Source organism: Periophthalmus magnuspinnatus, chromosome 22 (assembly GCF_009829125.3).
Source record: "Periophthalmus magnuspinnatus isolate fPerMag1 chromosome 22, fPerMag1.2.pri, whole genome shotgun sequence".
NCBI classification, from domain to species: domain Eukaryota; kingdom Metazoa; phylum Chordata; class Actinopteri; order Gobiiformes; family Gobiidae; genus Periophthalmus; species Periophthalmus magnuspinnatus.
In genome coordinates, this window is record NC_047147.1 from 23587548 (window position 1) to 23601843 (window position 14296).

The window sequence follows — 14296 nt, forward strand, 5'->3', positions numbered from 1 at the left end:
CTGTCTGCACATGCGCACACGCCTGCTCCTCTGGCGTCTTTGCGCATGCTCCGTGCATGTAAACACAGGCGCGTGCTCCTGTCTGTGATCAGAAGTTGATTAGTGATCATTTATGGATTATTACAAACATAATGACTCATGTGATCGATGAGTGACGTCACGAGCATGCAGCACGTGCGGGGGAGACTGGAGGAGTGTGCACGCGAGGCGCACGGTGAGGACACGAGGAAAGGAGACAAGGAGGAAGGAGACAGTGCTCACGAACTAGGATAATAATAATATTAATAGTGAGGTTTATAGATTGAAACAAAGATGTGAAAACGCGTTTGTTCTTCATGATGAGTACTGCCCATGATCTCACCCTCAAGCAGCTCTAAACGCACTAAAAAGAAGGACAGAAGTATTTCAGTTTAGTTAAAGGTTCTGTATTAGTTTAATAAATAAACTAAATTCACACATGTTTGAGTAACACTTTATTATTAGTCTATCTACATCTCTAAAGCTCAAAATGCTCTGTTCCACCTCGTGGTGTCATGAAGTGGTAGTTTGCAAATCTGTCTCCTCTCTCTGATTGGCCCTTTTTCCTCTCTCCGGTTGGTTGTCAGAGCTGTACCTGCACAGGTGTGTTCCATACATGGACGGTGCTCCAGACCCTCTGGACTTCTACAGATCCTGGATCAGCCCAAACAGACCTTGTGTGATCCGGAACTGCCTCCAGCACTGGAGCGCCCCCCGGCTGTGGACCTACGACTACCTCAGGTCAGACTCGCCTACAGTGGGGCGCTCCCCTACAGACAGGGAGTAGACTAGGTGAGTGTGGCGCCACCCACAGCGTTCGGCTCCAAATGAAGCTCATCAAGGCTAGCAGTTATAGCAGCTAATTTGAAGCCCAGTTCCATATTTGGAATTCGAACCGTGAGTATCATAGCAACCAAAGATCTAGAGCAAGGCTGCTGCTGTTTTTGCCTGCACCGCTGGTTTAGCAGGGAGCGGGTGCTTACCCACACCCGATTGGTTTGTTCAGATTTTCATTTAGGGACAAAATAGTGAAATAAAACTTCAGTGTCATGTAGAATGGATTAATACGAACATTTTAAGGTCAGAATGACGAGTCTGACAGCAGCAGTTACAGAAAGAGGGAACACAGTTTATATATAGAAAGTGAATTAGAGCCCGAGTCCATGGAGCCAAATCATGCTCAGCCTCACTTTCTGTTTGGAATGTGGTGGCATATATATATATATATATATATATATATATATATATATATATATATATATACACACACACACACAGTTTATGGACATGACAACAGATTTTTAAGCCTGATATATTGTTGAAGAAATTATTGATAATAATATTGAAGCTTAATTATGACACAATAACGCTAGTAGGTAGAATTATCCCCAAAATGAAACTTTTAAACGTACAACATCATTAAAAAACATGAGCTGAAATGGGAAAAAAAAAACAGAATAAAGGACTAGTGTTGAGTTTATGTCTATAATGAGTCATTTATTCAATCATTAAATCTCAATGTAGGACAGAAAAATAACAAAAAATCCCCTACTCATAAAAAGAAAAAGTACACACAATAAACCCTGACCCCAAACATCATTGTTCCAACTGTTGAACGACGATTCCATTTAGTCCATACTGTGACGAGTCTAATGTGTAGTACTGCGTGTCTTATCTGTAGTATTATATCTTTGTTCCAGGCAGAAGGTGGGGCAGAAGCAGATCTCGGTGGCGGTCACTCCAAACGGTCTGGCAGACGCGGTGAACGGCGATCGCTTTGTGATGCCGGAGGAGAGGAGCATGAAGCTGAGCCAAGTTCTGGACATCATGGAGGGGAAGGTCAGAGGGTCTCCGCATGTTTGTACAGATGCTCTCGAGGAGCTCAGGCCTGATGTGCTGATCTTTAGGAGTTTTCTCTAAACCACTGCAGATCAAACCTGGAGGTGCTGTCTGGACAATATGATTCAAATCTTTTCATAAAATAATAACAGATATTTACAGTACAGGTCTCTGCTCTCTGACTGACTCTCTCCCTCATGTGTTTTCTGATTGGTTGTTGTGTTCAGCGCTGCTCTCTGATTGGCTCTTTCCCTCAGGTGTGTAAACCCGGAGGCTCAGGTGTGTTCTACGTTCAGAAACAGTGTTCAAACCTCCTGGAGGAGCTGCCGGAGCTCACCTCAGACCTGGAGCCCCATGTTGCCTGGATGAGCACTGCACTTGGTACGTACTGGGCACACTCAAAACACCCCACTCATACTGCATACTGGGCACGCTCAGAACGCCCCACTCGTACTGGCCACTCTCATGGCGCCCCATTTGTACCGGGCATGCTCAGAATGGCCCACTTGTACTGGGCAGACTTGCTCCTTTTTTTTCCTTACCAAGTGATGCCACAGAACACAGAACTTTGCCTCAGTGGGTTTGCTAAGTTTGTTTAAAGTTTAAAGTTTGGACTTTACCACATTTTGATCACTAACAAACAAGGAGAACGTTCCTACAGACTCTCACACGACTGCTCCCTGCAGACTAAGAACATTCTGGAGCTGTCACTCACCTTTTTAAATACTACACTGAAGCTCATTATTATTTTAGAAACATTTCACATCCATACATAAATCCATAAATCCATAAAACCTTTATTCAGACCAGCAGGGGTCAGCAGGGGTAAGTACCGGTAGAGGTCATCAGAGGTCAATAGGGGTCAGTAGAGGTCAGTAGGGGCCAGCGCAGACAGGGGTCAGCACAGGCAGGAGTCAGTAGGGGCCAGTACAGACAGGGGTCAGCACAGGCAGGGGTCAGTAGGGGTCAGTAGGGGCCAGTACAGACAGGGGTCAGTAGGGGCCAGTACAGACAGGGGTCAGTAAGGGTCAGTAGGGGCCAGTACAGACAGGGGTCTGCACAGCAGGGGTCTGTAGAGGTCAGTACAAGTCAGTACAGGCAGGGGACAGTACAGGCTATCCATTCCTCACTCAGCCCACCCAAAAGCTCTGACAACCAAAGATCAGTTTGAAGCATTTTACACTCCCGGCGTCTCTCCAGTTCTTTTTCTCTTTCTTTTGGTGAAAGTTAGAGCGTACGGACAGGTTTGCTAACCTGGTCTTGGCAGAACTGCGTTAGGGAAAATAATGATGCCACTGGGCATGTTCAGATGTAATGGTATGATTGTGGGCGGGATTCTTTCTCCTCCAATCACATGCTCCGTTATGTGTTTCAGGGAAGATGCCTGATGCTGTGAACTTTTGGCTCGGAGAAGAGAGTGCCATCACCTCCAGTATGAGACGCACATACAGAGACATACAGAGACACACACAGACACACACCTCTCTTTCCTTTCCCTCACCTGGATTCTCACCTCTCTACCTCTTCACCTGTCTAACGCTTCACTCTGTCTGTATTCCCAGTGCACAAAGATCACTATGAGAACTTGTACTGTGTGATTTCTGGAGAGAAGCACTTCCTGCTGGTGCCCCCGACGGACCGGCCCTTCATCCCCTACGGTAACCACAGCAACCGCATCAACCTCATCACACAATAATTACAGCAGCAAAAGTTGTTTACATTTTGTATTTTGGTTCTCAAGATGTTGGGTTGCCAGATCCTACGAATGTCCTGTGCAAAATCCAAAAGTGTGTGATGTGTCCACAGATTGTGTAAAAAAAATTTCTGAGGGGGTCTGATATCACCACAGCCTTCAGCTCCAAATAATCGAGGCTAGCAGTTATAGCGGCTAATCTAGAACCTAGTTCCATACTTAGAAATCCAACCACGAGTATCATAACAACCAAAGAGCCAATCAGAAGTGGAGCTGTTGAAGGTACAAGTCCACTGCCGCCCACACCACATTTTAAGAACAAAACGATGAGCCTGACAGCAGCCGTTACAGAGAGAGGACAGTTTTCAAGTGAATTGGAGCCAGATTCAGTGGAGCCAAATCGCGACCATGTTCACTCCCTGTTTGGAACACAACAGCTAGTGTGTTAGCTATGCCCATTTATATATAGTCTATGGATGTGTCCCAGGGTCAGGAGGGATCATAGTAAGGCTTAGAAGCCAGTAGAAGGCATCAAATCATCATTATGCCCCTGTCCATTGTATGTGTTTGTCTGTCTGTCAGGTCTGTTCCAGCCTGCCGTGTACCACCAGCGCGAAGACGGACAGTTTGAGATCATCGACCAAGAAGGGCACGAGAAGGTCGGGAATGTGTGTCTACATCTAAATCTGCCCCAAACTCTCCAAACACCTCAAGAATCAGGAGCCTGTCCTAAATCACCTTCATTGTGTGTGTTAGTGTGATTGGTGGTCAGAGAGATTGGTAGACACATCTGACCCCCATCTATCTCTCTCTGTCTCTCTCCCTCTCCCCTTCTCTCTCTTTACACCTCCTCTGACCCCTCCTCTTCTTTTCATCTCTCTCTCTCTCTCCACCTCTCTCTAAACCTCCTCTGAATCCTCCTCTTCTCTCCATTTCTTCTCCCCATGACTCCAACCTCCCTCTCTCACTCCCTCTTTCTCTCTATACCTTCTCTATACCTTCTCTGACCTTTCTCTCAACCTCTCTCCGCCTCCCTCTCTACCTCTATACGTCCTCTGACCTCTCCTCTTTTGTCTCCAGGTTCCGTGGATCCCTGTGGACCCTCTGGCCCCAGACTTGACCCGGTTCCCTGAGTTCGGGTCAGTGAGTCCACTCCAGGTGACCGTTAGAGCTGGGGAGATGCTGTACCTGCCATCGCTCTGGTTCCACCATGTGAGACAGAGCCACGGCGCCATCGCAGGTGAGACATGGGACTGCGCCTGTGTGCAGTGGAGATGTTTATTAGCTCATTTTGACTAAACAGAGACTCAGTTGGTAGAGTGCTCGTCCTCTGATCCGAAGGTTGGCGGTTCAAATTCCGCTCTTGACTTCTACATCTTTGGTCGAGTGGTCAGATCCACTGTCCCACAGTGTGATTCCAGCTCCCTAAAATCAATACTGTTGTGTCCTTGGGCAAGACACTTAACCCCCCTCACCCCCAGTGTCTGTACACTGGTGTATGATTGTGTGTGTGAATGGGTAAGTGGTTCCTTGATGTAAAGAGACTAGAAGGTGGAAAAGTGCTGTGTAAAAATATGAGTTTGTCATTTAAAAAGTTAAACTCCTCAGAGCTTTGACTGTAGTGCTGCTGATGCTTATTCAGGTTGAATTCTAATTGCTGACCTTTGCCTTTTGTTCCTCCTCCAGTGAACTTCTGGTATGACATGGAGTACGACCTCAGATACAACTACTACCAGCTGATTGACCAGCTCAGTGACATCACGCTGACGTGATGGTGACATCACCACCTCTGACCGTTTACCGCGTCCTCTGTAAATGTGTGTACAATAAAAGATTTTTATCAAACTGAAAAAACCTATGTTCTTTTTTCTTCTCAGTATTGTCCTGGTTTAAACCTGATTCTGATCTAGATTAAATCAGACCTATTCTGCAAATGTTCTAGTTGTTTCTTGTCATTGAGCCTCTGAAGTTGTATTTGGAGTGATTCATGTTTGAGTAATCTTTAATATCTTATTATCAAGATGCTATTTTGCCGATCTACCTCCGTTTTCACCTCCACCAGTACGCGAACATTGTGACATACACGCCCACTGTGACATACAGTGTCACCCACTTTGACATATGCACTTTCTTCGCAGCTATACATAGGAAGCGCTGACATTAAGTTGTTTTAGATGAGTACTGTGATTTAAAATGTTTAAATTATAATCTGTGACACCAGTGGATCATTATGTTATAACTATATAGGCACAAGAACAATAGGGCTGATTTAAGTACATAGAAAATCATCAAAAGCATAAATTCATTTTAAAAACATTTTATTAGTTCCAACATTGACCTACGAGTTAGAAACCGTTTGACCCAAATCTCGCTAAAAGTGTTTAATTCATCTTAGTTAAAAACATTATAAAACAAATGTCATGTGACCCAAATCGACCAATAATAAATACGCTCAGTTCATTCTCGAAATATTTACGTCAGAAAAGTGTCAGTCACAGAACGGACCAATCAGAACACAGAAATGTATTTAAATCTGTACAAGGAACAATCAGAGCAGAGGGTCGTCAAGAGTGGACCAATCAAACCATAGGGGCGTCTAGAGTGAACCAATCAGAGCGCAGGGGCATCTAGAGTGGACCAATCAGACCGTAGGGGCATCTAAAGTGGACCAATCAGACCGTAGGGACATCTAGAGTGGACCAATCAGAGCGCAGGACTGTAAACAAGAGGGTTAAGTTTATGTTAAGTTTAAGACCTCGGCTCTGTGCACTTTGGGGAATGTGTCTGAGGAAAAATTCAAGTTTCACAAAGAGAAAATAGTTTAAAAAGGTCCAAAGCATCAACTTGAGAAGAGAAGTCATCTCTGCTCAAAATGTAAACGTTCAAATGTAAAAATAAAGGTCCAAAACGTGCATTAGAGACAGTGGGACGCAGCAGGTAGTTCAGTACTCCACATTAAAATGACGGTTTTGCTGGTTTGAAGTTGAGCTAAAGTGCGGCTGTCCTCATTCTTGTTCATATCCTTATTTTGTCTGTTAGCTCGTCATTAACACATTTAGTTTAGCACCGTTCACAAAACTCCCAGTGGAGTGACAAAATGTCCACCGCTCTGAGTCTGAGCAAGAAGAAGCAGCTCAGAGACAGCAATTATTTTACTGTGAATGTGAAGCACTTTTGGATCAGGTAGGTTCAGTCCTTTTTCAGTCCTGGTTTAGAACTAGTGTTTATAGGGCTCTCAAGCACTTTTTCAGCAGCAATGGCACTAGCAGTACTAGTAGTAGTAATGGTAGTAGTAGAAAGTAGTACCTTTCTTATGTATTTGGTACTCTGGTACTTTTGTGTGTAAACCTTAGTACTTTTGTTCTGCACCAATTTTATCACTTGTATTTAGTGGTAGATGTGTGTAGTAGTAGCAGTAGTTCTTGTAGTAAAAGTATCTTTGTGTTTGGCGGTATGGGGTGCATAAGCAGCATCCTGTATAATAATAGTATTACTAGCAGTATCAGTAGTGGTAGCTAATGGTTGCAGTACTCAGTAATAGTAGCAGTAGTAGTAATAGTCGCAGTACACGCAGAAATGGTAAACGTATATCATATTTGGCGGTACAGGATGAGTAGGCATTTGCAGTAGTGTAGTAGAAGTAGTAATAGCAGTAGTAGTAGGTTTAGTGACAGTACTCACAGTTGTACTAGTAGTACAACTAGTAGTAGCAGTAATAGTAAGAGTCGCAGTACTTGAAGTAGTAACATTAGTACATCATATATTTGATGGCATGGAGTGAGTAGGACTCCTGCAGCCTCCTGTATAGTAGTAGTAGTAGCAGTAATAGTCGCAGTAGTAGTATTAGTACATCATATATTTGGCGGTACAGGATGTGTAGGACTCTGCAGTCTTCGGGTCACTGCTTGGACCAGCAGCAGAGAGTATTCTTCTAAAATGGCTGCCGTTCTCCCCCCCTCTGCGTTGGCCCCGCCCTCTACTCCCATGAGGCCGAGTGGAAGCCCCTCCAGCTCCACCCTCAGGCCCTGGAAGCACTCTGATAGGACAGAGATCATGTGACTGCGCTCAGGGGCGGGACTTTCAGCCGATGCTACGCTCAGCTGAAATAGAAGACGGACTTTAGTTTGAAATCCAGCTACAGATAAACAGCAGGCTTTTATTCTGAAAGTACATGGACAAACTACACAACTACATAGACTACATTGTACATAGATTTCAAAGTAAAAACCCAAATTGGGTTAAACCTGTATGACAGGTACGTGGCAGGTGTGTGGCAGGTGTGTGGCAGGTGTGTGACAGGTGTGTGACAGGTGTGTGGCAGGTGTGTGACAGGTGTGTGGCAGGTGTGTGGCAGGTGTGTGGCAGGTGTGTGGCAGGTGTGTGGCAGGTGTGTGGCAGGTGTGTGGCAGGTGTGTGGCAGGTGTGTGGCAGGTGTGTGGCAGGTGTGTGGTAGGTGTGTGGCAGGTGTGTGGTAGGTGTGTGGTAGGTGTGTGGTAGGTGTGTGGCAGGTGTGTGGTAGGTGTGTGGTAGGTGTGTGGCAGGTGCATTACCTTCCTGTACAGGTGAGTAGCTCGGCTGAAACAGCTCTGCAGCTCATTGGTCAGAGCTTCACACGCCTCCATACTCAGCTCGCCCTCCTCACCTGAGAGAGAGGGGGGAGGGGGAGGGAGAAAGGGGGCGTGGTGGAGCGAGAGAGGGAGAGAGAGGGGGAGTTCAGTAAAGTACCAAAACTTTGACCCCAAAAGTGAGTATCTGATTTCTGACCTGTCTCATGGCTGTTCTGTTGCATCAGGTCAGAGCTGCTGAGGTGGGGTCTGTGGGTCTGTGGGTCAGGGCGCAGGGCAGAGGCCGTGTCAGAGGAAAGGGGCGGGGCCATGGGCAGGGCCCTGGGGTCAGGAGAGTCGCCTTTGGAGGCAGCAGCAGACACAGTGAGGGACGGGTCAGGCTGTGTGTGTGTGTCCAGGTTACAGCTGTGGTTTGATTCAGCAGACTGAGGGGGAATGTTCCAGACTGGAGCTTTAATGTCAGAGTTAGGGGACGTAGAGTGCGTTCTAGGTAGTAGGGGGTCAGGGGTCGTAGGGTGCGTTCGGGTGAGGGGGGAGGAGGGGGTAAACACAGCAAGTATGGGTTTGTCCGGCAGAGGCTTGTTTTGGATGCGGCTCTGCAGGCTCCGCCCACTCGCAGAGAGGGGAGGTGCCACCAGTACGGGCACAGCTGTCACTGTGGCGACCTGCGCCACAGGAAGTGAGGTCAGAGGTGAAAGATCGTTGAGGCCATCGCCGATGGAAGCGGAGCGCGTCACTTTAGCCTTGGAACTAGCGGTGGGACTCATGTAGGAGCGACAGTGTTTCCGTGGCAACGTGCAGGAATCGAGCAGGGGACGACGTGGGGTCGAGGGCAGGGTCGAAGGACGCACCATGGTCACAGGGGTCACAGAGGTCACAGGGGAAGGGGAAGGAGGGGGGGCTGGGTCAGCTGTGGAAGAAACACAGAGAGGTCAGACCTGAACAGGTTTGTCAAGTTGCTGTGTACAGTTTTGTATCATGTTTTTGTATATTTATGGAGAATTGGCGTGTGGGAGCATGGGCGACGTAGGCTTGTTGTACTGCTAACTGTAAGGAGGGTCTGAATAGGGCCCGAGAGATATCGCTAAATTACTCAAGCATGCATGCATGACAAATAAAATCTCTTCAGACATGTTTTTGATGAAGGAACGTTAGAACATGGGAGAAAGATACGAAAAAAAATTATCTAATTAGTATAATACCCACAGAGTAGAGGTCACGTGTTAGGTCATGTGTGGCGTCATATGAGATCATGTTTGAGTTCATGTTTGAGGTCATGTGTGGGGTCATGTGTGGGCATGTGAGGTCATGAGGTCATGTGTGAGGTCATGTGTGAGGAGGCCATGTGTGAGGAGGCCATGTGTGAGGTCCTGTGTTGAGTGTGTGTGTGTGTGTGTGTGTACAAGGCTCTGAGATCTCACTCTTCTCTGTTTTTACACTGGGACCTGAGTCTCTTGTTTTAGAATCAGGAACAAACTAAATATTTTACACTAGACTTTTATGTTTGTTCTTTAAATGCAGCAGCTCTTTTAAATTCGTAATGTGATGTCATCTGCATAACCTCTACAGTGAACTTTTACAGTAAAACTACATCTGCCCTGGGGCAGCTTGGAGTTGGTTGAGGCAGTGTTGGTGTGGTTGGGGCAGCTTGGAGTTGGTTGGGGCAGTGTGGGCGTGGTTGGGGCAGCTTGGAGTTGGTTGGGGCAGTGTGGGCGTGGTTGGGGCAGCTTGGAGTTGGTTGGGGCAGTGTGGGCGTGGTTGGGGCAGTGTGGGGCTGGTTGGGACTGTGTGGGGCTGGTGGCTGGTTGAGGCAGTGTGGGGCTGATTGTTTGCAGCAGCATTGAGTGGGTTGTGTGGGTTTGGTTGTAAGGGTTTGGTTGTGTGGGGTTGGTTGCGTGGTGTTGTTTCCATGGACTTGGTTGCGTGGGATTTGGGGCAGTGTGGGGTTGGTTGTGTGGGGTTTGGGGCAGTGTGGGGTTGGTTGTGTGGGGTTTGGGGCAGTTTGGGGTTGGTTGTGTGGGGTTGGTCAGGGCAATAGAGATGCTCACCGCTCTCGGGCAGGAGGCTGGTCACAGACTGGGCCTTCCGCAGATCTATGTTCTGGTTCTGGGACTGGGCTCTGGACCCTTGGCTCTTCCGACAGTCCACAGGCTTCTTCTTAGACAGACCAGCTCTAAGGGGCGTCGTCTCCACTATTGCATCCTCTACTGGAGCCAACCCTGGGATTTTTGTCTGATCCTGGTTTAGGCCCTGGTCCGGGTTTAGACCCAGTCTTTGGTCCATCAGGGGTCGGACCTCGGAGACCGGAAGAGTCTGAGGCTTCTCCTGGTGAGGGTCTTTTGTCTGTCTTTGGTCTAGTCCTGGGTCCAAACCTGGTTTTTGGTCTTGGTTAAGTTCCTGGTCCTGGTTTAAATCCTGGTCTAGGGTCTCTCTCAGGGGGTGGACCTCAGAAACCAGAGGAGTCTTTCCATCGGAGCGAGATGCCAAAGGAACGGAGGAACGTCTGAAGATGACAGCAGAGGAAATTATTAAATAGTAGTTGTAGTACTTGTAATATTATTAGTAATAGTATTTGTAGCACTCATACATGTGAGCAGAGGAGTGAGAGAGGAACCTGGAGGAAATACTGAGACTCTCTGAGGAGCTGTGGGATGCTTTGCTCGGACTGCCTGAAAAACAAGACCAGGTTTAACAATCTGAACCGGTTTAGAGGACGATCTAAACTGGTTTAGAGGACCTTTACCTTTGGGCTCCGCTAAAGTCCCAAAATGCTCCTTGAGAAACGCTTCCTGGTCCGGAGTCTGAGGGACATGCTCAGTCCTATCCCTTCCTGCTGTAGTCCTGCCTCTTCCTGCCACAGGCCGCTCCTCTTCCTCCTCCAGGTCAGACGAGTTTCCATCGGCACTGAGTCTCTCTAAGTCTGGACCAGAGACACAGAACAACAGTACTGAGAGACCAGACCAGAGACCAGAGACCAGAGACCAGAGGCCGGACCAGAGGCTGGACCAGAGGCCGGACCAGAGGCCGGACCAGAGGCCGGACCAGAGGCCGGACCAGAGGCCGGACCAGAGGCCGGACCAGAGGCCGGACCAGAGGCCAGAGACCAAAGACAAAGAATCACAGGACTAATACTCTTTAACACAAAGGTGCTGGGCGGTTTTCCACCAAACAAAAGCCAGTGTTTGTTGCTCCAGAAACACACTGTTTACTAGCTAGCAGTCAGCATTTGGTTGTGTGTGGTTTCTGGCCCAGCTCTGAACTGGCATGAGTATTCCGGTTATGATCAGGGATTTTTTTTGAGTATCCTGGGATTGTGTGTGTCCATGTAGACACAGCGTCCTGACTTTAGCGTCCTGACTTTAGCGTCCTGACTTTAGCGTCCTGACTTTAGCGTCCTGACTTTAGCGTCCTGACTTTAGCGTCCTGACTTTAGCGTCCTGACTTTAGCGTCCTGACTTTAGCGTCCTGACTTTAGCGTCCTGACTTTAGCGTCCTGACTTTAGCGTCCTGACTTTAGCGTCCTGACTTTAGCGTCCTGACTTTAGACTCCTGACTTTAGACTCCTGACTTTAGACTCCTGACTTTAGACTCCTGACTTTAGACTCCTGACTTTAGACTCCTGACTTTAGACTCCTGACTTTAGACTCCTGACTTTAGACTCCTGACTTTAGACTCCTGACGTTAGTGTCCTGACGTTAGTGTCCTGACTTCAGTGTCCTGACTTCAGTGTCCTGACGTTAGTGTCCTGACTTCAGTGTCCTGACTTCAGTGTCCTGACTTCAGTGTCCTGACTTCAGTGTCCTGACTTCAGTGTCCTGACTTCAGTGTCCTGACTTCAGTGTCCTGACTTCAGTGTCCTGACTTTAATGTCCTGACTTCAGTGTCCTGACTTTAATGTCCTGACTTTAGTAACCTGGATAAACCAGTATTCCGGTTGAGAAATCAGGATACTCTCACTTGGATATTCCGATAGGATACTGCGTCTACATGCCAGAGTGTAGTACAGAATGTCCAAACTAACAAATACAGTAGGAGCAGCAACTTTCCCAAAACAACGCAAACTTCCACTATTTTATACCTAAATAGTAAATGAGTCAGTTTAATACAAGCACGTTTAGCACCAGGTTTCTACTGAAACTGTGACAGTGCTTCAAAGTCTTATGGGATACGGCTCATGACTGGAATGTGGCTCATGACCAAAATATGGCTCATAACCGGAATACGGCTCATGACCGGAATGAAGCTCATAATTGGGATGCGGCTCATAACCAGGTTAAGGAACATATCTGGGTTACCGGAGTGCATGTAAATACACACATTATTGTACTTTTCTGACTTTGCTAAACCTGAAGAAAAACATAATCAGAACTAAAACTGAGACTAAAAGTTCTGATATTTGTGTGAAAACAAACAAGTGGAGACTAGATCCAAGCTCACAAACACGCAATTAACCCAAAACTGGACAAACTGACCTTCTGCTGAGGGCCTCTCAGGGCTGGACCTGCAGCTGAAGCCCACAGAGACGCCACTGTCTGGGGAGGGTTTGTCCTGAGCGCCCCCTGCCTCCTGCACCTGGAATTCACTGTAGACAATACACATTAAACACACCGTTTATGACACATTAAACATACTGTTGTTTAATGTGTCATATAAACAACGCATAAACAACAACAGGACCGGGTCTGGTTCAGATCCAGTCTATGTCTCTGGACATAGCAAACCTGCGGGAAGGGGCATTACCTTCAACAGCCTCGCTCCTGATTGGCTCTTTGGTTCCTATGATACTTGTGGTCGGAATTCCAAATATAAAACTGAGCTCCAGATTAGCTTCATTTGGAGCTTGACACTGTGAGTGACGTCACACTTCTTTATACAATGAGTCTGAACTAAGACCATGGTCCAGGTCTGAGGCTAACCACTCTTCTACTGTATGTTTGAGGGAAGGACTTACTTTCCAGCCAGACTGACTCTGTCGTCCCATTGGTCGGGGTACAGCACAGGCAGGTCCCTCTCTGAGCTCTGATTGGCTAGCAGGATAAAGTCCGGCCTGTGATTGGTTCTGGGGTCCACCTGCAAGCTCACGGTACTGCCCAGCGCCTGACTGATCCGCTTCAGTCCCGGCTCTGGCTCTGATTGGCTATGGGAAGCGGCGTTATCCTTGGAAGGGTGGGGCTTCACCTGAGACATGAAAGTATATACAGTATATACAGTGTGTGTATGTGTAAAATATATATATATATATATATATATATATATATATATATATATATATATATATATATATATATATATATATATATATATATATATATATATATATATATATATATATATATATATATATATATATATATATATATATATATATATATATATATATATATCTTTTTATATATGAGCAGTAGTAGCTGTAATAGTAATACAAGTACCTAATCCTGTGTCTCTGCAGTGAGTCCAGCTCTCAGTAGCAGCAGTAGTAGTAGTAGTAGTAGTATATTAATAGCAGTAGTACTATAGTACCTGATCCTCTAGCTCCGGCTGCAGTGAGTCCAGGTCTCTCAGATCAAACATGGAATGGACCATCAGGACTCGGTCTGAAGGCTCTCGTCTGGTCCAGCGTTTACGGACTGGGCGGGGCTGTGAGCAGGGCTACAGAGGAAATACAAATATGTATTTGTACATAAAATTAACACATCAACAATATTCCAGTCTGTATTGCGTACATTTTTAATTAAACATTGTTAAACACATTTATAGTCTGTGGTAGTGCATTTACTGACCTCTGTTCTATATATAACCCCAATTCCAATGAAGTTGGGACACTGCATAAAACTTAAAAAAAAATACAAAATACAATGATTTGCAAATCCTTTTCAACCTATATTGAACTGAATAAACTACAAAGACATATTTCATGTTCAAAATGATAAACTTTATTGTTTTTATGCAAATATTCACTCATTTTCAATTTGATGCCTACAAACACGTTCCAATAAAACTGGGACAGGGCAACAAAAGTAAGAAAGTTGAGGAATGCTTAAAATCCACCTGTTTGGAATATTCCACAGGTGAACAGGTTAATTGGAAACAGGTGAGTGTCATGATTGGGTATAAAAGGAGCATCCCCAAAGGGCTCAGTCATTCAGAAGCGAGGATGGGGCGAGGTTCACCACTTTGTGAA

The 14296-nt window shown here is 46.3% G+C and overlaps 2 protein-coding genes across 4 annotated transcripts in view; one reads left to right on the forward strand and one right to left on the reverse strand.

The window, feature by feature from the left end:
* Positions 1-35: 35 nt before the first annotated feature.
* On the forward strand, positions 36-5397 carry jmjd7 (jumonji domain containing 7). The gene is made up of 9 exons (XM_033988323.2): positions 36-214; positions 606-759; positions 1719-1857; positions 2115-2238; positions 3233-3289; positions 3420-3515; positions 4133-4209; positions 4631-4790; positions 5237-5397. Exons 1-9 carry the CDS (start codon positions 148-150, stop codon positions 5320-5322), a joined length of 960 nt encoding a protein of 319 aa, XP_033844214.1. The 5' UTR covers positions 36-147; the 3' UTR covers positions 5323-5397.
* A 454-nt stretch (positions 5398-5851) lies between these two features.
* The window catches only part of mapkbp1 (mitogen-activated protein kinase binding protein 1), a 37650-nt gene continuing 29205 nt past the window's right edge, over positions 5852-14296 (reverse strand). For 2 of the 3 annotated variants that reach the window (XM_055231151.1, XM_055231152.1), the window contains exons 21-29: positions 13636-13764; positions 13067-13293; positions 12588-12697; positions 10859-11035; positions 10703-10784; positions 10164-10618; positions 8315-9025; positions 8101-8192; positions 5852-7650 (exon numbers count right to left, since the gene is read on the reverse strand). In XM_055231151.1, coding sequence (XP_055087126.1) covers positions 7402-7650; positions 8101-8192; positions 8315-9025; positions 10164-10618; positions 10703-10784; positions 10859-11035; positions 12588-12697; positions 13067-13293; positions 13636-13764 — 2232 coding nt within the window. In that variant the 3' untranslated portion in view covers positions 5852-7401. The remainder of the gene's footprint in view (positions 7651-8100; positions 8193-8314; positions 9026-10163; positions 10619-10702; positions 10785-10858; positions 11036-12587; positions 12698-13066; positions 13294-13635; positions 13765-14296) is intronic. The other variant, XM_055231153.1, reaches the window with a different exon arrangement.

Coding starts and splice junctions, on each gene's coding strand:
- jmjd7 (XM_033988323.2), top strand. CDS start 148: ATGAGTGACGTCACGAGCATGCAGCACGTGCGGGGGAGACTGGAGGAG. Junction 215..605: donor GTGTGCACGCGAGGCGCACG/GTGAGGACACGA, acceptor GTTGGTTGTCAG/AGCTGTACCTGCACAGGTGT. Junction 3,516..4,132: donor CCGGCCCTTCATCCCCTACG/GTAACCACAGCA, acceptor TCTGTCTGTCAG/GTCTGTTCCAGCCTGCCGTG.